The 24,916-nt window shown below is 44.9% G+C and overlaps 1 protein-coding gene across 6 annotated transcripts in view; it reads left to right on the top strand.

Moving 5' to 3' along the window:
* MEIS1 (Meis homeobox 1) overlaps positions 1 to 24,916 on the top strand; it is a 106,056-nt gene that overhangs the window by 43,071 nt on the left and 38,069 nt on the right. For all 6 annotated transcript variants that reach the window (XM_084284580.1, XM_084284579.1, XM_084284578.1 and 3 more), the window contains exon 8: positions 12,789 to 12,934. In XM_084284580.1, coding sequence (XP_084140706.1) covers positions 12,789 to 12,934 — 146 coding nt within the window. The remainder of the gene's footprint in view (positions 1 to 12,788; positions 12,935 to 24,916) is intronic.

Raw genomic sequence — 24,916 nt, 5'->3', positions numbered from 1 at the left:
GCGGTTCACAAACGAGTGGAAAATTGTGTTTCCATTCTGCTCAACACGCGGTGGGTTTATTAGAAGAGACTCTTGCTCTAGTGACAGTCAAAGCTGGAAGTAGTATTTACTAGGCTTTATTTGACTGTCACAGGGTTTGAATACCAGTTTGCAAGTATTTTCTTTCCCTTTTAACCATGTCTGAGTGCGTGCATATGTATGCTACAAAACCATCATGGTCTTCATCGACACAGTCTCATTAAGTCTTGCCCGCCCGCCTCTATCAAGATGCAGCGTGAAAGGACCGCTCTGATTCATGTTTTTCGGGGATATTATTCAGACCTCAGAACTGATACTTCCTTAGCCTGTGCCAGAAAGCCCTTTCTGTGGTTTCAGTCCACTTTTCGTTAGCAATTAAGGATCAGGTGGCATTAGAGTAACGACTGGTTTTAAGAGCCACTTTAGCCACCTCCGCGGTGGGGAGGAAGCGTGCAGGGCTTCTGCAGAGCCTGGGAGCTCTGCGGCGTGACCTCAAGTGACCAGACACACAAACCAGTGAGACTTGGATGGAAAGGTCTGCATCATCCAAACTGCGCTGACTCCTGTCCAAGAACACGCTGTTTACCTGTTCCTTCCAAATTGGTTCATTTTCCGCAAGCCCGAGATGTGATTTTTCTGCTTATCTCAGTGCGACTTCACTGGGTTTAGTGCAGCTGCTCTTAACCTGCCTGTAAGGTGAGGACTGTGGGTTTTGTTCCAGTGACTGAAGCTGAATATTCCCACTATTGATCTGTATTTCCCCCGCCAGTATTAATCCACAAATATGCAAGCTGACCACTCCAATCAAAAGCAATAAACCCAACCAGTTAACTCCAAAGTGCATCATGTTGAAGGCAAAATCTGAAAATGGATTGCTGTGAGCATGAAGCAGCCAAGCTTATGTCTGGCCTTCAAGATGTGTACCCAGACCTTGATTAAGGGTGGGGTTATCCCTATCCTAATAAATAGATTTTGTATGGGGAGGCGAGAGGCAGAAAGAGAGATCATATTTGTCCAGCGCTAAATAAAAGGCTATTTATGCCTACTACATTGGCAGAATTATTCCAGAGCAATTCATCCATGAGAAAATGTGATCCTTGTGTCAGTGCCAAGGTCAGTGAGACCTATGGTGATCTGCAGAATACGGGCAGGTCATCCAAGTTAAATCTGCCTAGGGGCTGACTTAGCTCACACACCACATTTTTTCCAAGATTTGTAAAAGCAAACATCTTCTATAGATGAAGGCATGGCTGAGGGTGTGGTGAACACTCTCCTTTGAGCCAGGGCCTCCCGTTTTTCCTTTCTCCTTTCCAGGTTGCTCCTTCCATTTCATTTCCGCTCTTCTTTCTTCCCAGCACTTAGAGGATGCTTAGAAAAGTCGGTCTTTCCCTTCATGCAGCAACCAGTGCCTGTAAAACCCTTCCAGCTCATACTGCGTGCCCAGGAAGGACACCAGGAGCTTGCTGGTGTTTGGAGAGGAGCAGCGTGTGCGTGGTGTGTCCTCACACAGAATTCATCAGTAGAGAAGCAGGTCTTTGGGTGGTGGGGGGCAGGACTGTTCTTCCTTCTGGTCTGTACCTGCCTACAGGAGGCGGATCCCTATGTCTTTTAGCCTTCCAAAAGCTGACATTTTCTTCAGCTTCCTTGGTTACTCCTTTATGTCATAAAGTACCTCATGTAGCTAAAAGCATACAATGTATTTCTGACTACGTGTTTCTACTACCCCATTACTATGAGAGATAACAGCAAACCACGTGAATTCAAAATGAGATCCCAGAAATCTTCTGGGCTTATCTTTTGAGGGTTGCTTGAGCTCTGTTCTGCTTGTTTTGAGACAGTTGGTGGCTTTCTTCTAAGTTGTGTCTTTGCTTTGATCGTTGTGTGAGATTTTGGTTGAGTTCTGACTCAGAAGGAATGGAGCCAAAGAGAGATTATCTGGAAATGATCGAGTTTCCTCCCTCCCATCCTCCATCCCTCTCACAGTGGGTTCCTATCTTTGAGGCCATTAGATGTAGGGCCACAAACAGTACTCAGATTCTGCGGCACTCCAGAAGTTTTACCCTCTCTTCCCATCAGTTTGCCTATTCTAGGTAGAGCCAGGTAGCTAAATGTCTAGGAATATGTAGTGATTGGAGATGAAAGAGGTAAAAATAAGGCACGTGGGTACCGGTAGGTCATAGTGAAGTGAAGTTTTTGTGTGTCCAGCATTGATCTGACTTTGCTTTCCCATTTGTTGTGTGTTTTGGACCCTCTGAGACGTTTGCTTCCAGACGATTTCCACTTTTGTTTGTTTGTTTTAATCTGAAAACAAACAAACAAACGAACAAAATTATATTTGCTCTGGAAGACAAACAGCAGAACACCAGAAGCTGTGATAGAAAAGTCACAGGAAACCAAAACCATAGCAGTGACACGGATCTGTTCAGCTGGAGCCCAAGGGGACGTGCTAACTCGGTAGGACTGAAGCGTCTGATGGAGCTGCTGGTGCCTGCATGCTCCTGGGTCAGAACATGAAGGTTGCTCGGCCTCGGTGCTGAGTTAGTTGAGACCATCTCCACATTCATGCTGTTTCTCCAAAGGGTTCCTCCAAGCCCTCTCGAGCGTTCAGGCTCTGCTGCAGGGGCTGGGTTTGTGCCATCCTTCTGGATGCACCGAGGTTGTATCCCAGGCTGCCCTTTGGTGCCTCCCTGCACCCAAGGGATGTTAACGGGGGTGATAAAGTAGATTCCGATCTTTAGAGAGACTGTGGTGGTAATTGCTTGATTGCTCCCAAGTGTGTAGAGCAAGGGAAATGTGGGCAGTTGGGCAGGACAAGCAGCCGTCTTCTCCAGCAACCAGTGTTGAAGATGACAACTTCAGGGCTGTTGCTGCAGCCCTAAAGCCCAGCTCCAGGTTTGTTTTTCCCATTGTAGCCTTTTTTAAGCACCACCTCATCAGAGTAGCTTTGCCTTTTGTGTTGGAGAGGGACAGTCAAGTGGAAGAAAATTTGGTGTGAGCTTTGCCTCTGTCAAATCTACTTATCTTCTTTTGGCTTCTGCACCTCCTTCCCGAGAAGCAGCCTCCCGCTATTGTCACCAGCCCTCCAGAGTGACCGGCTTTTGCTGGAAGAACAAGGGAGTGGATTTAGGGCACTGTCAGCAAGGAGTGGTGGGGACAGCCTAAGAAAAACACTGCTAATTCTGTCTCCACTATTTCCTTTAAAGGTCTGACAGGGGGCTGCTTATTTTGTAAGATATTTTCCTGAGCTCGTTACACTTGTTCTAGTGAAAGGCTTTGTCTCTGAGGGTGAAGCAGGCTTCTTTTGAGCATGCCGGACACTGCTGGCACAGGGTGAGGGGAGGAAACTCACAGTGCTGTCCAAAAGCTGTCCATTCGGTCACGATCACAACTCTTTCCACCATTTGCTCAGAGAAGAGGAGCATAAGTGTTGTGGGTGCAGCTCCTGCCGTGTTCAGACAGAGCTCAGGTACTGGAAGATTTCCGTGTCCCTGTTGTTCTGCCTCCCTCTGCCCAGTAGTTTCAGCCAGCACACAGGTATCTGACTTCACCCGACCTCACAGACACTTCGTGGAAGTAGTTCTTGTAGGTGGACGTGGCAGCCCGCTTCTCTGCCTCCTTTTCCATGGCTGTGAGATACGGGGATATGCGGTGGGAACCAGCAGTCTGACTCACAAGGGATTTTGGATTAACCCTCCATAACAATTCAAAAGTTGTCTCCCTCTCGTTTTAGATATAAAGGAATAATTTCTGGCTTAGGTTTAAAGCCAGGTGTCTTTTCAGTAATTATCCAATTAAGGCATTTCAGTGACTGGAGTTTGAGTAACGGGCTGTTGCCAATGGACCTTTATAAGGTTGTGTAAGGTGATGGATGTTTTATGGAACCATTAGCAATGGTGGCGGAGATGCTGTTGCTGTTGAAAGGCAAAAGGTAGATTGTGGGGGATCATTTTTTTTCCCATTCCTCTTATTTCTGTCTTTGATAGCTGCAGAGTGACTGCTTTATGTAGGGAAATGGAGCGCGTGGTGCTGCCATGGCATGCAGAGGGGAGTTTAATGTCAATTTTCTTTGAATCATGCCTTGCTCTTTGTTGGCAGATGCTCCTGATTGAGGGGAAAAAGATTTTTTTGTTTGTTTGTTTTTACTACTATTTTAAAGTATGAGTGATGGAAGTAGAAGAAAATGCACTGCATGTAAGCAAGAACTTTTTCACTTGAAACAAAACACATGGGAACTTCCCACTAAAAATGTTTTGCGTGGACTCAATAGGTCAGGAATCTTGAGCTGCCCACCCCACAGCTAGACTAAATTTCTCCTATTCATTATAGTTATATGACCCATGTGACATATGGGATCCAGTCCTACAAAAAAGGATTTGGGGCAAACAGCATCTGAGCTACAGTTCCTGCAGGGCACACTGCAGCTTGGGCCAGCATCAGTTTGTCTGGAATTGGCCCAAAAGAAAATGCTTTAGACTGGCTCAACAAACCCAAGCGTTTTGGTTTGTGTCAGCCAACAATGAAATGTTTTCTTTTGACTTTTTTATTTTTTTTTCTTCTCAATAGAAAAATCTAATTTTGAATGGTTTGGGCAGTGTCAAGGTTTTGGCACGTATTTCCTGTTGTAAAACATGAAATCTACAGCATCGCCTCCTCTGGAGGAGGCATGCTGGCAGGGCCCAGGGCGTTTTAGCTCTGTTTAAGGAAAGAAGCCTATTTAAATGCTCCACTGTAATAAACTGTTTCCACAGATAACGCGTCCCTTAGTTTATACCTAATATGCTTCTGATCTTTGCTTTTGAGCCTCTTATAGCTGCTTGTGCTCAGTCCACGAGTCAGGTGTCTTACGGGCTGGATAAACACAAAGATAGAGCCAGTTGTTAAGGAGCTATAGAGATTTACAGAAGTTGACCTCGTGGCTGTTTGGGGTATTAGTTGGGCATGTTTCCCTTAGCAGAGCAGTCCTGTGCTCCTCCTGCTGCTTCTTGTGTTCCTACTTCATAAGTGAGCAAGTCCAAGCAAATCTAGTTGTGGATTTACCTGCATGTCAGCCCCATGCGGTTGACTTCTCCTGGAAAACACAGCTGGTGGACCCTTGGCTGGGAAGGCCAGCTCTCCAGCTGAGGCTGGAGAGAATATGTTTCAAAAAAGACCTATAGTTGAAGAAAACAGAGAATGACTGAAAAACAGCTTTTCCCAAGAAGCGGTAGGGTCGCCGCAATGGCTTTTAGGTTAAAAAAAAACGTTTAAGCTTTTTACAATTCTCAGTTGAAGCAGGATGTTTTTCTGTTTAACTAGATACTTTTCTTTTCTGTAGGGTATTTGCTTCCAACTGCTCAAAGTAAACTTCTGTAGCTGGCAGCAGAAAGTTGTTTGCTTCCCATACAATGAATTGCTTTCTTTTTAATATTTCATATGGAGCATAGATGCTTGGCTCCAGAAATATCTCACAACTTACTCATAATAGTGGAGTTTTTGAACCCCATTAAGAAGTGCTGCATTGTGCAGAAGAAGGAGGTTTCCTTCGTTTTAGCTGTAAAAAGCTGCCGAACAAATGAAAATGAGTAAAATATGTGTTTTTTTTTCTCCTCCCCTATTCATCAATGCTGTTTTTACTCTTTGTGTAGACAGCTAATTTGCTCGTTGTTTGCCTGAAGGGAATTCAAGTCAAAAAGGAGGATCGAGTTACTAGAAAAAGGTGCTCCTGTCTCCAAAGAACAAAGTACAATGATTCAAGGGAAAAACTTTGAAAATTTGTCAAATGCCAGAGTGTAATTTATCCTTGTCCAGGTTACTCCGTCTATGAATATTTGTCTAGGATATTTTTGCACATGTTTCCTCTAGTATCTAGTAAATATGGATACTATCTGTGACTGACAACCTCCCACTGTTTACGTCATGAAACATGCGATGCATCTCCTTGAGAGATGCGTGCAAACCCAAGTACAACGGTGTTTGTTCCTTGCTAATGTTCATTTTCAACCTTGTTGTTCTTCATTAACTTTTTATTAAGTATATTCAAGAAGGCTTTTTCCTTAAGGAATAAGAAAAAAATAAACCTGTCCCTTGTCAATACCATATTTCAAATTCACAAGCACACTTCCATCATCATTGTAAATCCTTTTTGGGACTGCTTCATAGCCCGTTGAATGCACCAAGATGATTGCCATTGACCTCAGGAGGTCCCGAAGTGGGCTCTTCCATCAGATCTGACTAATTGTGGATCCAGACTAACAGAAAATGTTTTTCCCAGTAAAGAAATGGCACAGCTATTTTAAGTGTTCTGATGTGCCATTTTTCTTGTAGCCCCATCCTCAGCTTGTGTGCCTTGCCTGGTTATTGGCAGGTTGAGAGGAGTCATAGTGGGTTACTGCTATACATGCACATGTGGATAAATTTTAAAATAATGTATTCTGGGGAAATCTACTAACCTGACAGGCCTTGTCATGTGGGTATCTTGAAGTTAGGTACATAGGTACAAGTTGGCTTTAGCAGCTGGGCATACATCTCCAGACCATGCCAGTGCCTCCCAGCTCTCTCCTGGCATACCTGAGCATTGATCCCTTCGTGCTGCTCACATTTCCTCCTTCCCCTCCTTGCTGTAAGGAGAAATGATCATTTCTGATAGTTTATTTGCTCTGGTACATTGGTAGGCAGGAGTATAAGCCACGCTAGCTCACCTCAAAGCCATTCGGGTATAACTTGTGCTCACCGCGTCCTTTGAATTGGAGCTGGTTGTCAGAAAACAATCAACCAAAAAACCTCTCCATATTCTTTGATTGCCCAAGTCCATTCAATATTGGCGGTGTGAAATGGCACTTCTTGTTTTAAGTCCATGAACAGCAGGTTGTGGCATGTCTCTTTCACTCTTGGCCTTGTTTTACAAAAACAACAAAACAACACCTTATTGCACCCTTGGATCTGCTTTCTGAGAGTTCATAGTTTGTACCTTACAGGAAAATTGCATTTCACGTGTAGACCTGTTCTTGCTTGGTGGAAAGTCAGCATGGTTGGTGTGTGGATATCCAGCAAACTAAAGATGTGTTTCTGTAAAGGGGTGGCATAGGTAAAGGTGTAGAAATTATAATAGTTATTCGAAGTTAGCACAGAGCATTGAAGAAAGGTTAAAGAAAGTCATTTTGCCACTTATATCTCTCTAGTACATTATGTTACTCAAAGTTATTAATGAATCTTCCTTTCCAGTAACTGGAAAGGTTACCTAACCATTTTGTGTTCTTGGAGGGGTTAAAAGAGAAGGGAGCTAACAGAGCTGTGGCTCACCAGTGAACAGTTAAGTATTTGGCTTAGGCAATGTAGGATTTCTCCTCCTATCAAAAGCAGGAATTTGAGGAACTCATATCTAAATGCATTTTAAAGAAAATGTTAGTAGAATTAAAATAATAATCACCCTACTGAAAAGCCCACCAATTTGGGGGCACCATATTGGGTGTTTCTGTTCGTAACACCAAAAACATTGCGAGTCTAGCGCAGAAGACAATAGTTTTTGTCCAAAGTCAGTGGATATTTAAATTATATTAGCTTATTAAACACGAAAGTATGTGCAAACCTTAAAGTTCTTCCAAAAGCCTGAAGCTACTTTTAACAGGAGAGATTTGGAAGCATAAAACTAAGTTCAGCTTAGGGAGCTTGGAGCCTCTCAGAGAAAGCTGGTTCAGCCCTCTCTTAATGGAGCCACACAGTCCAGGGTGCACTTAAAAGTTGCTCTGGGTCTTTTGCAGGGCTTTGGGGGGCATTTCTGGCACATTCTCTCCTGTGAACTCCTCAAAGCGATGGATTTAGATGCTTATCTAGAAGTGGACTGTGACAGCTGTGAAGTGGGTTGGGGGGCCGTGCCGCTCTAGGCCTCGCTGTGAAACCGATGCCCTCCTCTCAGCCTGTCCCAAGCCACTGCCGTGGGCCAAACACCTCTTCACTTTTAAAAAGCAGGCTTTTTAAGAGTCACGTTTATTCTGTGATATAAAAGTATTTGTAGGGCAGATACAGAATTGGTCATGAGACGGGGCTACTTGTAGTGAGAAATAACCTGTTGCGTCCATTTGGTGAAGATATTCGTTGTGGGACAGCGATAGTTGTCTCTTGGCTGCTCAGATTTGAAGGAAAGGTGTTGTTGATCTGAAGAGCCACATTAATTCTAAAGTCAGGAGTGTACTAGGATGTGTCATGGACAGGGAGCCAAATTCTACTTGCCTTTGCTCACGAGTGGAGACCATGGTAGGGCAGTTTGTGAGTAACGCTGTGTTGCATACACATACACACCATACTGCCTGTGCCACACAGCTGGCGGGTTTGGGCACTCGTTTGCACCCCAGACAGATCCAAACCCTCAAAAAGCCTCGGGAGCATTTTAAACTTGATGCAGGTGAGTAGTTTCCATGAAATCAGAGAGACTTAGCACATCACGTGTAAGCGTTTGAAAGGCCAGGGTTATGAGGACATCTGAATTTCCAGCCTTCCCTGATCTGGAATTGGGACCAAGCTATGCTATTCTCCCTGCCCTTCCAACACTGCAGGGCCTGAGGTTTAGCTTTGGTTCAGTGTGAAACCCAGGGATAAGTTTTCCAGTTGCCCCTTAATTTTTGCAACAGTGACCAGCAATAGACGCGAGCACATGCGCAGCGTTGCTCTCCAGAAGTACCTATTTTGCCAACAAAGGTTTATGGCAGATCACCCGTGACAAAGAGAGCATTAACGGCTGGAGGAGCCGCTATAAACTCGGTTGCCCTTTGCTGCTTCTGCCTCCAGTTTTGGGGAGCGGGAGGGGAAGGGAAGTTGTAGGAGGCAACCGCGGAGAGGAGGGGGACGCGAGTGAGAGGAGCCCCTGCTGGCATGGCCGGCCTGACCCATTCAGCGGCCTGAATACGATAAATGCCGCTTTATCCTGTCTTGAAAGGAACAAGATAGCGCGGCCTAAATGCCTGGGTGTGCTTAAATAGGCAACTGTGGGACGTTTGAGTGGAGCGTGTTTGAAATCCGAGCTGCCCAGCAGCCCGGGAGCTGCCACAGGTCACCTGCCTCGCTCCATGGGGACGGGCCCAGGTCCCGCAAGAAATCGTCCATGGACGAATTGTAGTACAAATTCCTTTCTTTGTCGGTTGGCCTCTTTCACTAGACCATGGCCTATAAAATTTAGTAAAAACAATTCTTAAATATTATTTGAAAGGGCGAATGGCCACGCTGAAAGGTTTGACAGTTTGACATATAGCGCATGGTTTTGATAGCTCGGAAAGCAGAGCGTGGAGCCGAGGCTCTCCTCCTGCTTGTTACAGCCTCGGTGGTTTTTAAATAGTGTCTAGTTGCTGTGCAGGGCGGCTGCGCTCCCAGCAGCCTGACAGGCAATGAGTCTGCTTCAGTGATCTTAAATCCTTTCAGACTAATTTGTGAGAGAGCAGAAAAACAGCTAGCACCTTTGGATTCGGTGCTCGGAACCGGAGAATCAGGTATTGCCAATTAAAGCGCCATTGCCAGCGATCATATCAGGACAGATTACTTGCAGTTCCTCTGATAATGTCAGGCGGTGCCTAAAGAGAAGGCAACTGGGAGCTCCTCCACAGACAAAGGACCCGAGCGGACCAAACTCATCAGTGGCCTAGGCCGAGGCAGCGAGGGCCAGATTGCCGCGTTAGGGCCGTGCATATGTGCAGCGCAAATGTGAGCAGCACGCCTGCTCTGCCCCCGAATAGCCACGGGCCATTTTTAAGAGCCTCTGGCCCCTCAGTCACTGGCCTACTAGTTAATTGCCACACGGACTTGGTGACACATGGGCAGATAATATGACATTTTCGGTTTCTGTCACTAGCAAACGCCACGGCGTTGCTTGCACTAGTTGCTAAGAAGCTGTCAGAAACCATTAGCAGCTGGCTAAAGTTGCCCTATGGCATTTCCTCATGGCATCAGCAAAACAAGCATAAATCACCCAGCGGAGCCTCCCGCTATACTAATGAGGCTGTAAGCTTGTTTATGGACTAGCATCATTTCTATGATTATTTCCACCTTTTCAGTTCGCCTTCATTTGGCGGCAGGAGAAGTCAACTTCAGGAACAAAGTCGCTGCTGACATTTTACAAATGTGGTTCGTAGCTGCTACCGTGTGGCTGGTCAGTGGTTCTTCAAGTTTGTTTAGTGATCTCTGGAAAGAGGGGGGAAGAAAAGGGGAAGGGGGTGGATCTCTGGAGACCTCACAGAGGTGAGCATATCAAGTTGCAAAGTAGATGGAAATACTAAAATCCACAATTGACCATTTAGACTTCTCTCTGTGGTTTAGTCCTTACAGGATCAATTTTCAATTTAAAAAAGTGGAAGAGGTTAAACAATTTATAAAAGTGTACTGAAGAATTTGCTTTTAGGATAGCCGGGCGCTTTATTATCCACTCCCTCCCTTTCACTTTCTCTGACTTGGGTCGGACGGGGCCAGGGTTTATTGTTTTAGGCTTTTCTGAACATGCACCAGTATTTACACTGGATTGAAAGCATTTGCTTCCAATGAAAATCTTGTCTTAGATTACAACCCAGCAGTGTAATTTCCCTCCCAGATGGGAGTAAAGTAGCAGTATTTGCCTAAAAACAGTAGGAAGAACAAACTGTGCATTAAGCCAAGGCTGTTTTTGGCTTGAGCTAATGATGTAACAGAAACCTTTTATTTGGGATAGGTCACTGCCAGGGATTGAAGGAGGTGATCTGGCTCGCGCTTGAAAGGTTTCTCCATTGTATCTACATAAGTCTTCACTTAAAAAATCCTGTTCCTAATGCTTCTGCTTTCATACAGCAGAAATAAACAGGAAAGGTTCTGGGGAGTGTTATAGGTGGAATGCAGAAAGCTTTTCCTCCCCTAATGGAGGATATAATTCAGGTGCCCCGGAGGCATGCTTTCAGGAATTCTCTTGCCCGAGGTAATGGGAAGCTCAGGCTGCTTTAAGGCCTTGATTATCTATTGATGCACAAAGCTGGAAAAAAGTCATCTCCCTTGGATTATAGTAGATATTTCCATAAATTATCAATGAGTCCTCCTCCCGTCAGGCACGAGGCAATGCCTGCTAAATTAATCTGAAGGGGGTTTGAAATGAGGAGAGAGTGTATTTAAAAAAAAAGGGGGGGGGGGACAATTGTAGGGAGGTGGTGAAAGGCAGTGTCATTAGGTTAGAAGCTTTTCATTTTTAATCAATGAATGCGTAATACTTTTCTTTTCCTTGTTTGCCTCTCTCAGACAGAAAGTGGATTAGCCCGTGGAATTTTAAATGCTGTTGAGTTGTTTCCTTTGCTCATGTTTCTTTTATGAATTATTATTTTATGTGGTGAATTGCTTCTCTGTATAAAAGCCCTTTTTTACATACTGGGCTTTCAAAGAATTTATCGGATATCTGATTTCTTCATAAAAATCTTGTTTGTTTCTATAACTACTCAAGGTTACCATATCATTAAAGACACAGGCCAAGTCATAAGGATAATTATAAATTTGCCACAGTCAGTACGGTACTAAAAATATAATGCTAATAATAACTTTTTGTGCTGAAAGCTGTTTAACAAATCATAATTTTGACAGTCTACATACTTTTTTTTTTGGTGGTGGTGGGTTTTTTTGATCGCTAACAGAGATAGTTTTGATTCAGCCTAATTCAGATGACTTTCTTGATCATCCTTGCCCAGGGGTGTAAAAACCACTTGCCTAATAACATCACAACTCCATGCTGCTACAAATGCAGTGTCTTTAGAAGCCAAGCTACATGGTTCAATCCACATGCAGGGAATGAAAAAACTGAATTTCTATATGGACTTGTTTATAAACTGCTTTCAGGGTTTGAAACAAAAACGGCATGCAAACTGGCTGGGCACCGCAACTTTTTTTCTCCTCTCACTGCTAGCCCATCAGCCCATACCAAAGTTGGCTGCTATGCAGTTACGTGCTCCTGTAGACACGCTGCTAATGTGATGAGAAGTGTCCGAGACCTTCTCTGCATTAAGGAAATTCATTTTGGATCAGTTGTTGTTTAACGGGATCAGACACCTTGCACGGATGTGGCGGCGCGTCAGCACAAAGCCGGGTGTTAATTCCTACGATGTGTGTCAAATTGGTACCTACTTATCCCAGTATGAACTGCTTTAGGCTGGGGCTGGGCGGAGGGGAGGCCAGTTAGCTACCCACGTCCCATCAAAAAGCCAGGGTACGCTGGATGTCTAGAAAAGACTTAAGTGGTGGACCAATCCCGTGGTTGTTACCGAATTTGGGAAGAGAATATGATGTTGCAAGAAAGTTGCATTCACACCATTTTTCACATCCCAGAGCGGGACGCGGCACCCAGCTTCGCACATGTCATGGGTATGGGACGCCATTGATGCTTTTCTAATTGCCACCTCAGCCAAAATAGCTGATGGGGATTAATTTTTGGGAAGTGACCCAGTGTGAAGAAAAGCCATTTTTTTCCACCTTTGCAAGCAGGATGCTTTGCAGAAAACAAAATCTTTTTTTTTTCTTTTTTTTTTCTTTTTTTTTTTCTTTTTTTGGTTTTGGGTTACAGTGCTGAATCCAGTGGCAGGAATGGCTGCACTGTCTTTCAGGGTAATCCAGAACTGGGCGGACACAGTCCTGAGACCCTCCCTCTCCCCATGTCTCTTCCCCCCCGTCCCCAAACCCCTGGTGAATTACAGTGTTAAAGAATTTATACCTCATTTAAATATTCATGCAGTTTATACCCAAAGCCAGGCTTCGGCTGAAGTATATAAAGGTAGCATAAGTCAAAATTTGATTCACTATATTTACAGGTGACGGCTTGGACAACAGTGTAGCTTCCCCCAGCACAGGTGATGATGATGATCCAGATAAGGACAAAAAGCGACATAAAAAGCGTGGCATCTTTCCCAAAGTAGCCACAAATATCATGAGGGCATGGCTGTTCCAGCATCTAACAGTAAGTGAACTCTAGATCACATATGCAAAATAAAACATGGAAAATGTCATAGTTGTAGTAGTCGTAGAAAGCAAAAATACGTATTGTGTTACTGACAGGCAGCTCAGGGAACTTCTCCGAGCAGAGCTGTTGCCTCTTTGCTAGATGCCAGGGGAAGAGCATGGAGCGTATGATGTTATGGTTTTGGGGTGTTTTTTTTTGTGTGTGTTGCTTTTAGATTTTTGGTTCAAGTCGCAGTTGTTAGCAGGACGTCACCGCAAAGTGTGACTGAGCTTATACTAATAACCTCGGAGACCTGTCCTGCCCCGCTGCTCGCACAGCTGCAGCTCCCACTCGCTGACGTGGGAATCGCTGCTTCGGAGCAGAGAGCAGCTTTTGGGCCCTGGGTCTGTGCTCCAGAGAGCCGCAGCAAATAATTGGGGAGCTTTAAAAACAAAGCACAAGAAAACAAAGACCTTATTCAGATGTTTGTCAGAACATAGTTAGAAGCTTCACGATGAAAGGTCTGAATGTATCTGGTTTAATAGAAAAGTATAATTTTTTTTTGGTGAGACGTTCTCATTCCCAGAGTGTAAGTTACCACTGTATTTAACATCATAAAGGGGTGGGGGGATGAGCAGCTATTTCTGTTGCCACAGCTACCTGTATTTATTTCTGGGATTAGAAATAAAAAGCTCTGGACAGGTGTGCAGGGTTAAGCTGAATGCTGGAGCTTCTTTAAAGAGTTTATATTGTGTACCACACCTACTAATGTTAGCGTTTAGAAAAGTGTTTCTAATGCCATTCTTCTTTTTCATCAAATTATGGTGATCTGACACTGTGTTTTCATCCACTATGGGGATTTAAGCCTTTGGCTGGAGATTTTCTGTCTGCCTTTCTGTGCCAGCAGGATAAGGCCCAGGCGAGGGGTGCCTGCAGTCTGCAGGCAGTAGTGAGGAACAGCTCTGGCCTCTAATCTCAGCAGTTTGACTCTCCCCCCAGCCCGTAGGTAGGGTCAGGGTGAAGCCAGCAGCCGGCCAACTTGCCCAGCCCCGGTGGAGCCCAGCCAAGGGCATGCTCCTGATGTGGAGGAAGCGCTCACGCAGCTCGCCCTTCTGTCCCCCGCTGCGCCAAGAAACCAGATATCTGCCGTGACTCTTGTCAGCACGGGGATCAGGCAGGGAATCCTGCCCCACGCGGCCCTGGTTTGCTATGAATGAACCTTCATGCCTGAGCACTCCTCCTCCAAGGCTGGAGAGGGCCTCAGATGTCTCCAAGTTAATCCCAGGCTCTGCATCAGCTGTGCCTCAGCTTTGCCAGCTCCTTAGCCCTGTCCCTGCCGCCTTCAGTGCAGCACTCCCAAAGGCCCAGGTCCCCTTTGGTTTGGTGCAGACACGGTGGCTCCTCAATCCTCGGTCTTGTCCCAATTCAAGCTGACAGCCCGGTGTCTCTCTGGAGGTAGATGTGGGGTTAGGGGCATCTACACCCTACAAAACAGTCCATCCCAAAAGAGATGCTGTGCCAGCAGTGATGCTCAGGCCAGCATGATGAAGCTAGTTCAGGTTCTGGTGTGAGGAGATGCCCTGCAAGCTCTGCAGTCAGGACAGTGACAACGAGGCGTGCCAGGGAACACTGAGCAACAGCACATCAGTCCCTGTATTTCCCAGCTGAGGAAAGCTGAATTAAGTAGTATATGTTACGATTGTTAATACTCATAGTAAGTTCTCCTGGAAGCGGCCTGTTGCTGTGTTTGTGCTGGTAAATTAAACATCACCCAGGCCAGGAACGTTACTGTCTGTAACACCAAACTGCTTGAGCAGTCTCTGGCATGCTCTTAGCCCGGGCCAGCTACCACCCTCAAAACCTACTCCTGGGAGCAGGGCAGAAGGTAGCAGGGGTGATTCCTGAAAGCCCTTATGGAAGGAGCCCAGGCTTCCCCTGACCGTGCAGCTGGCTTCCTGAACAGCGTGAGGACCAGAGAACAGGCCCCGTTTTGTCCAGATTAAGTGTAGGATGAAAGCAGCTTTTCCCTCTTTTGCTGTGCAGTAATGCTGTGCAAAAGAGAAAATGAGAGTGCCCATGGAGCTCGCTGTGGTGGTGGTAGGTGTCCTTTGGAGCCACCACCTGGGACCACTTTCTGCTTGTAAGGTGGGCCCTTCTGGAAAGCTCAAACACTGAACCCCCAGGATATATGCAGTGAAGCCACTGCGTTTTCTACCTTACAGCACTGAACTAAAGCTTGTTTTTCGAAATCCACCATCCCCTGTACAGTCCAAGCCCAGCCAGGTGAAGCACACAGCTTTACTACAGGGCAGCTTCTTGTGGCAGCAGCAGAGTAGCTCCAGGCTTGTCTGATCCACCCAGCAAAGCAGAATTGGTTCACTCACCCAAGCCCAACCTTCTGCTAGGACCTGGGACAGGCCTTTCGAAATGACTCTCGGTGGGGTCAGGGACAGTTAAAATGAAAGCAGGGCCGGACAACCTCGTAGGCTGCGAAGCCACCAGAGAACTCGTGCCCTCAGAAGAGCAGTGAGGCTTGTGTGGGGAGGAAGGTGTCCTCCAGCAGGCATGTCGATAACAGGGAAGAGCCAGCACCATAGCCAGTGCTGGAGCAACACAGTGTGTTGAACAGGCGAGCTGCTTGGGGTGCTGCCCTTGTCAAAAACCCAGCGTGTGGAGGTCTAGCAGGTGGTGGGGGTGCCCCCACAGGCCCACACGAGGGCCCAGACTCTGCAGCAGCCTCATGAGGGCTTCCTGGGGTGGAGGCAGGCAGATCTTCGGTGCTCACCTGGCTGTAAATGTCTCTGCTGGCAGCCTGGGACAGATGTGTTGCAACCATTGTCCCAGGACGTTGCTGTCAGTGGCTTTAAAAGGTGCAGGAATCACTGTTTGGCCACATAGAAAGAAACCCGATGATTGCTGCACACCCAGGCCCAAGTCGTGGCTGCCATCAGGTCGCAGGAGCTGAGAGGCTGAGGAAATTAAGACTCTGGTTTGTTTTTGATTTTGGGGCCCTGTGACTGCTCTTATATCCCCGAAGACTGGGGTGATGGTGTCCCCAGCTGGGCTTCACTGCAGGAGGGAGGTCACCCCAAGGAATGGTCAGCCGAGGAAACCAGAGATCCCCTGTCACTTATTCATTGATTGATAATTAGTGAGATCGATTGTTAGTCTTCCCTAGGTTGGACACAAGGTCCCCTTTAAAGCGGGAGGGGAGGAGAGCCGGGAGGTGGTTCTGTACAGGTGAGGGACATGTCATGGCAGACCATCTCTCCCTTTGACCCCCAGTGCTTAACCTGCCTTCGCTTTCCCATCTGTGAAATGGCAGGGAGGCAACGAGCAGTGGTTAAAGGCAAAATGCAGCATCCCCTTGACCACTGCTAATTCCTAATGGTGCTGTTATTTGGGAGCCCTCCTTTTCAGGGGCAAAGGATTTTTCTCACAATTATAATATTAATTCACATCAGTGGCATGGAATTAAACAAAATAGACAGTAATTGCTGTGTCTGTCATACTAATGATTAATGGTTGGAAAGATTTAAAATAAGTGTAGGTCTAATACAATCTTTTAAAAGTGTATAGGCTGGTTTAATTCCTCCTATGCAGTTATTTCATCCCAAAGACTATTAAGCCTTCCTCTGTGTACTGACTTCATTTCCTAAGGTTTGTCACTTAGTTCTCATTTTCCACTTAGGAGGAAATTCTTTTTTCTTTATTGAAGAAAAAATCAAATGCGAGGCCGTAGCCTCTCCGGTTGTTGAACTGTTTGGGCAATAGCTCCGGCTCAGTGTCATGCTGCAGCCCCCCATTATTTTGACTGATGTGCAGAGCTGAGTTGACGTATGCCCAAAGGGTAGGCAAGCGCTGTCCTCTGTGGACGCAGGCAGTATGCTCTGAAACACTTCAGGGGATAAATTCATCCAAATTGCCTTCCTTTTCTTCCCCCTGAGAATAGCAACAACAAAAATAAGCTAAAACAATATGAGAAGTGGTAGCCAGACTTACACTTAAGACTTTGCAGTTTTTATTTTTTAACCATTGCTATTCTGACTGAAGTTTTATTCATATCCGCATCGGAATAGCTGCCTCGCTTGGCCATTAGTTAGGCAAGCCATAGGTGTTGTTGAAATTTATGGTGGTAGGTTATTACACCAGCCTGTAAATTTTGATGTTTGTGAAATCTGTTTTTAGGGAACTGCCATAAATTTGAAGTGCAAGGCACAGCCTTTTACTATTTAAAAAAAAAAAAAAAAAAAAAAAGGCTACTAATAGTTTGGTGAAGAGGTGAGGATGTCCCCAGTCTGTGGAAGCTGAGCTCCAAATTAGGTGGGGTTTGTGGGGAGGCATCAGGTGAATATCGAATGCCATCAGAGGGGCTGGGGCAAAGCGTTCCTGTGCAGGAGCTGGGCTCCACAAGGTTGCCCTGAGGGTAATTCCAGGGTGTGCTGCAGCATGGCAAAATTTTGCAGGCCCTCTTTTTTTTTTTTTTTTTTTTTTTAATATTATTTCTTGGATCACTTTACACTCAGGGATCACATCTCACCACCATTTTTCAAGCAGATCTCCTCGCTGTAATGTATAGCCCTCAGCAGGGATTGCGAAATAAAGGAAAAGCTTGGAGGAAGGGAAGGAAAAAAAAAATATTGCCTACAACGAGATCTGTGTAAATTTAATTGTGGCAACAGGATTAGTTTCTGCTTCAACCCATAGTATGGTTTTGTCCCAGGAATTGTACCTTTCTGTTTAAAACTGTTTAGGAGCAGGGAGTTTAGGGGGGTGTCTTTTCAAGTATTTTGTCCACTCATTGTGAATTCTCTGCACATTTTAAATCCAGGTTAATTTAAAATGTTGGGATTCAAACCTCATTTTGGGGATTATGCAATGTAATTAGTTTGTTACATGATGAGTGTTTGATGATCTTCACGTTCATCATCTAATCAGGCAAAAAAAAAAAGCAACATAAAATTATAATCCCAAAAGATGTTTAATAACAATTTAAACTATTGAAGGCTTTATTTAAGTACATTAGGGGATTATAAGCTACTTTTTTTTAATGGTGCCAAGAGGTAGATTCAAGGACTTCAAACACCTTTTAAAAAACAAATTACCATGATTTAAAAAATGAATGGGCCTAGGATTTCTTTCATGTAAATCCCATAATTTAATCATTATTTTTAACTGCTTTTAAAACCATTTCCTTAAGAGGTTAAATCTTACTGAAATGGGAGACCAAGCAGAAACTAAAAGACGTAGCTGAAATATGTTGACTTTACAGTTAAAATGAGTGTGTGTTTTTTTTTTCCTGTTATGTATCTGGATTTTGAACCTTTATTGATTGCCTGATACCATTTTAATAAGCAAGATAACTTTTAATAGGCAATATGCAATCTATCTAGCAAAACTGTTATTTGTGTAAAAGAATTTATTGGAGACGGGTATTTGAAGGAGTCGCTTTTTACCTAGTTAGATCCTCTTATAAGAGGCTGCATCTCTTCACAAGATGCTATTCTGATAGAAGAACACTGTCACACTGCTTATTTCAATAATTTTCATTTACAGGCTAACAACTTTTTTAGATCAGGTGGATTGCAGGTTGTCTCTTAATATCCCTCAAGAGTTCTGAGGTCCTGCCTTGGGAGGAGCAGGGGGTCAATTTGTCTCCCATTCCTTCTCCCTTGTTGGACGCCCATCTATGTTTGGAAAGGAGAATAGTGAGAGGGCAAAGGGGTACAAAACTAGGCTGCTGGAAACATAAAAAGGGGAAATGATTGACTAAAACCAGGAAGGGTTTTCTTTGTTCTCATCACTGGAGGGTTTGGAAATGTTAAAACAAACGAAGTCCCCCAAAAGCTTTCCCCATCGTACTACTTACAGTGCCCCTCCATCTGTGTAACAGGGATCAGATTCCAATATATTGGACTCCGAACGGGTTGGGTCTTTTTTATTTCCCCCTTTATCCCAAATACGCAAGTCTCCTCTTTCACTTGATTTTATTGTGGGCAAAGCTGTAAAAATCTTTCTTCCACATCTGCAAGACTTCTTAGTGCCAGCTGTCCCGAATTCCTGGGAAAGCCAGGCAGTTTTGGTCTGGTCATCCGTGCACCTCTGTCCCCAGGAGCAGAGAACAAAACCAACGTGCAGGTTGGTGCACAAGTCACGGTGAAGGGGTGTTCAGACAGTCCCTTCCGCTGGCAGAGGTGCGGTGGCAGCCGTCTTTAACAGGAGAAAAGAGGAAATTTTATTACGGGAGAAGATAATTATTCCGAGGCTCTGTCAGAATTGAATTGAGAGCTCCAGAAAGGAGGACAAACAGGATTTAGGTAACTCGGTTTGAATTAACTTCTTAACCCTTGGGTTTGATGGAGCTCATGGACTGTCAAAAGCTTAAGCATTTTTTTTAATCTTCGTTGAATTTGTTGCTTTGACCTGCTGTCCAGCCCCCATGGACTGTCCCATTTTCTAATGTGGGTGAATTTTGCCTTTTTTAAAGAAAACTGTTGTTTTCTTTGGCAGGAGGGGGAAAGAAGGTGGTGGTGGCTACCCGTGGCAATGCTTCTGTTGCTCCTCTTGTGTGAATTTCTAGAATATTAAATAGTCAGCTTGGAGCTGTGCTGCAAACCTTTGGTTTTAGACCAGAAAAGAAAAACACAGGGTCCTTTAGTCAGTTTGTTCAAGGAAACGGGATTCCTCGCTTAGGCTGTTCTCATGTACAGAAGTTTGATGTGGTCATAACATCTGCTTTCTCAGATCTAATTCAGTCTCATTTCTGATGAAGACAGTCGCTGTGTGGTTTTAAACTACAGGGTAGGAAGCATCTCATCCTGAGCTTCTCGCGGATCTCAGGAAGAGCAGTGATCCAGGGAAGTGTTTTGGTTGAAATCAGAAGGAGCCAGCAGCCTGGGCTAGATTTTAGAGAGAGAGAGAGCATGTTCCCAAAGGGCTGTCTTATCTTTTTCCCAGTCTCTACCTTGGAGGCACTGTTGTACTGATGTGGAAGCCACTAGCACATTAAAGAATGTGAATTATTCGGAAACTGCTGAAACACATTAGTATTTACACACCAGAAGGATTTCACATCCGAGTAGAAGCAAGGGAATACTGAAAAGTTGAAACATGATAAACATTAATTCAGATGTTAAATTACACTCGCTCTGGTTGTACTAGAACTCCTTTTGTTTGCAGAAATGCTCTCAGAAATGAGTTTACCAGCAAGAATGTTTGCAGTAATAAGGGTTTTTAAGTCAACACGAGATGCTTTGCTTTCTTCTCCACCTTCTCTTCTCTTTTCAAATTTGCAGCTGTGATATTTTGCATGTGTGACTTCATTTTTGAAATGAGCTTCTTCCAGTCAGTGAACAGAAACGTGTTATGTGACTTACTGTCTTTCTGCAGTCAGAGCGGCTGTATAAAATTCACGTATCGCATTTTGAAGGCGAGGGGGTGGGGGGTGGAATCTGACCACCAATTTGTAAATCTGGAAGTATCCACGGAAATATTTTGGCAAATAATTTGCAGTACTAAGTACACCAAAGGAAACAACAGTATCTTGGCAGGCAGTTTGTGAGCAGGAAATGAGGATAAATTCATGGGCTCGCTTGTTCATTATTAGCTGTTTGTTTAGCTTGTACTCTAACACAGTTGCTACAAAGGAGTCGATGTTGATTCTCAGATATGTTTATGTATATAAGTGCCAGTGTTAATTTTTTATTGGCAATCTCCTAACTCTTTAAGGAGTTTCACAGAGCAGCAGTGTAAGCTAGCGAGCGACTTAATCAGATCAGGTGAAGTGCCAAAATACGGGGCACCGAACCAGCTGGGCACATATCTGATGAGATGTGTCAATCTGCGGTGTAAGATAAGCTGCCTTTCAGATAGGGTCAGGTTTGGAAGGGGTACATAAAGTTGTGTAAGATGCATTCCCTCGCTCTGGCATAGAATATCCTACATCTGTTTGCATGAACTTAACCCGTGTCTGAATGAACCGCAGTGCTGATATTGCAGGGAATACGGTAGTGGGGAAATTATTTGCCTGTTGTTCTTGGGACAGGCATGAGAAACGAGTTGTTTTCTACCCGTTTTAAAAATTTTGCTTCTTCTTTCCTGCATTTACCTCCAGCTACACAGAATCTGTACTGTTACAGCTTACTTTTTTCTCCTTGCATACATCCTAGAAGCCCTATTCCAATATCAACCAGTTATGGTTACCGTATGCCCATCAAAATTTCCTGTAGAAAACTTCTCTTGTGGAAGGATTTTTGTGTGTGTGTGATGGCATGCTAATTTTTTCCATGAACAGTGCCTTCCTTTCCCCAAAAATGCTCAGCTGAAAATCCATTATTCACTATATGAACAAATGTGTTGATCAGACTCACATTTGCACTTCTGGCTCCTCACCCCGTAACCTACAGCGATGCTAAATATATATGTAGAGAGAAGGTAAGTAGGCAGAAAAGAGTTTAAGTTAATATGTAGTTATCTAATTTACCTCGTCTTTTGCATCATTTCCTGATTTAGACCCATAATACTTTGCAGAGTGCTCGTTTCACTTCAGTGGTGGGCCATCATTTTAATAAGGCAAGGTCTAGGAGACTTACCAACGGGTCTTCTGTTTTATGAACCAGAAACTTCTGCCCAGAAAGTGCTGCTCAGACGCTAGGTATGGCAGGAATATTCCTTTCCTGACTACTTGACCCTTTCTAATCCATCCTGTACAGCACAAGACATTACAGAATTAAGTAAAAGAATAAAAAACAAACAAACAAATAAACAACAAAAAAAACAGTAACAACAACACACTATGATGGTCTCCATCAAAGAATTTCTTTAAGCTCACAGGGGAGATGGGGGCACTCTGCCTTAGGTGCCTTGCAGACTCCATTCTCTAAAGGTAACTTGGAAGTGAAGCTCCTCCTTGTAGACCCACCTGTATTCAAATCAACCGGAGCTTTCGAGGTCCCTAGGTGATATTTTTGGGAAGGTGAATACAATGTTTGTCTCACGGAAAGGCAGAGAGCTGACTGCGTGGCCCTGGCACCCCCTGAGCTGTGGTTCGCACATGGGGCCGTAGGTGCAGGGGGTTGGGAGCCCTGTGGGACTGCCAGCGGCACCGGGGGCAGATCCGTTTGGTAATAACCAGAATCTTCGGATTCTTCTGAATAAAATGCAATTTTAGTAATGTTTTCATAAACAGTAGTAATGGTGGCATTTTAGTAAACAGTGGCATTAGTTGCATCAAAATTGCACCACATTGGCTTTTAAATTACTCCACCTGTCTGGATGAATAGGATTTTCAGTGTAGAGGCACACAGACAGCTGCTGCTAATGTTTTCTTCTCCCTGTGCAGATAATGCTGGCAAATCTACAGCCATAAAGGCCTGGTTTGTGATGTAAAACGCTACCTGACCTACTGGCTCTGGTGCTACAAAAGGACCAGCTTTAATTACTAATGGCCGTGTTTTAGTTTTGTACTTGTTGATGTAAAAATGTCATCTTAGAGCAGCGTAACCTCTGGTTCACTTCCACTGGCAGCGTTACACTCGCCGCAATTATTTTCAAAATAATTTGTGCTCCTTAGTGGCAAGCTAAAATCCTGCCTCGTTAGCTTGCAGATAATTAGCAGGGGTCTGGCCCTCTGGGTCCCTCTGCCCTCCGGTCCCACTGGCTCCCCAGCACCCCAAGGGACGCACCAGGCTGGAATAGGAATCATGGCCGTGTGCACTCAGAAATCGCACTCGATGTCTTTGTAGGATTGTCCCTCCCTTGTGTTGGGTGGGTGCAACACGCCAGTGCTAGGAATCTGTGGGACGAATTCTCTCCTGGGTCGTTCCCCATTAACAGCCCTGAAGCTGAAGGGTTGGCACGGAGGTGAGGTTGGTAGCAGCCGGTCATCTGCTGCGTGTGACGATGCTGGAACTTTAATTGCAGCACCAAGCTGCAGAGAAGGGACTTGTAGGGGCCTGGTGGCCGTGGCTGTCAACCATCAAGGGTGTGATGCTGTCCCGTAAGGCAGCCGTGCTGCCCGATGCCATTTCAATGCCTGGCTGTGGGGTGGGATGCCATGCAGGCACTGCCAGCCTGTTTTTTCCACCACGCACCCAACACCAAAAGGGCAGATTGTTCGCTCCCAAAAACGCACAAGAGCTCAAAAAGGGTTAAAGGCTCTAATGGTGCCATTAAAAATACAGCTTGCCAATGAGCTATTTTGTGCGAATGGTATAAATATAAGATACACTTGTCTGGCTCATTTGCAAGCATTCTTTTTGACTTCTTTCACACAACTGGTGTTTTTGTGTTTAATTTAACAAGAAATGAGTAGTAAATGAAAGCTGCTGCCTGAAATCCCACTGTGAGCGTGTTTTGCACTTGGCTCCCCAGTGAAAAGGCAATTTGTGAAATTATGTGATAGAGTAATTAGATGAAGCCAGGGCTTCTGATTGTTGCCATGCTTATGTGGTAAAGGTTTGCTGGGGGAAAAAACGGATTATTACCCTGGCAAGTTGGCTCAAAGCTTCTTCATTTATTTGTAAACAGAATATTTAGTGACCGCATAGGAAGTAGCTGTAATCACCAGCTCGTAAAGAAACCACAGCAGAGCTTTTGGATTTTTACAGAGTGCTCATGTAAAATTTAAGCTGGGAGGCAGAATCCCTGTTAATGTAATTAGGATCTAATTTACCACCCTTTGCACACAGATGTAATAATGTCGAGATATTTATTCTATCTTTAAGCACATTACATATACCTCGGCGCAGCAGTTACTGAACAGAAACAGGTGTGAGCACTTTCCGGATTCATTTTTACTCTGTAAACACACGGCGATTTAAGGGGAAATATTTACCAAAAAAAACGAGGGGAAAGAACGTCTGCAAATGAGGCAGTAATGGACAGTTGCCCTTTATGTACTGATGGATTTCTTAATGGTTAAGTAAATTAAAGCAAATGCTAGAAAAATCAATAGGCTTGCAGAGTCTTGGTTGTGCCTCATAGACTTCAGGACAGAATGACAGATGTGGTGCATATGACCCATTTAAGTATTAATGCTTGGGAAATTGCCTCTGCGTGCGAGGTTATAGGCCTAGAAATATTGTTAGATTAAATTACAGACAATAATATTTTTAAGCATATACGGAATTTATATGTTTCAGTTTAGTTGTTCCTGCGCGTTAAGGTTGGCCCTGCAAGATGAGTTGCGTACTTGTGTCTCTGGAACGGTAAATCAGTTGTTAACACGTTCGAGCACTGAATCCTCTTTTTCCAGGGCTGCTGAGGATCGCCAAGTGTGTTGCACGCTACGGGGCTATGGCCAGGGAGGGAATGTGATCCCTAGCAAATGTAGCATATAAGTGAGTCTAAATTAAAGATCATTACAAGATGGCTTTCCAAATGCTGGGAGGGCTTGTGCAACGCAGAGCATCGCTGTTCAGCCGGGTTGTTCTGTGGGGCTAAGCACAAAGTGAAGCACAGGGTGCATGGTTGAGGCAAGGCAGCCATGAAGTCAGACCTTTCTCGCCGTTCCCTGCAAATGCCATGATTGCAACGGGGCACGTTTGCAGAGGTGAGATGAGTAAAAATTGACCCCGTGCAGAAATCCTCCCCAGATAGCGGCGTTGTGATTAATCCAACTCGAAATGAGCTGGTATTCACCATCTACATTTTTTTTTTGTCGTGTCTTGCCATCCTCCCACTGCAGTGCTGGGGTGGCAGACCAAGGTAATGGTGTCTGTGCCACCTGCGGAAGGAGTATGGGGCAAACACATCAGTCCCCCCATGGCAGGGTGGGCGCCAGGCAGAGCAGCAGGTTGGCAGCGTTGGCCACCGCACCTCGCTGCCATCCTGACGTCACCCTGGATGCTCGCTCCCATGTTAGATACAGCTGCTATGTTTAATGTTTAAGGCAGCTTTAGACTTCGGCAATTACGTGCCTATGCCTTGCTGGAGTCTTTGCAGGGGAAGCGTTGGTGTGTGCCTTTCAAATATTAACTCGCAGTGCTCCTATTTCACTGC

The sequence above is a fragment of the Netta rufina genome, assembly GCF_964035555.1.
Source record: "Netta rufina genome assembly, chromosome: 3".
In the NCBI taxonomy this organism is placed as follows: domain Eukaryota; kingdom Metazoa; phylum Chordata; class Aves; order Anseriformes; family Anatidae; genus Netta; species Netta rufina.
Note: the sequence above shows the minus strand (reverse complement) of the source record. Positions and strands in the feature narration are given on the sequence as shown.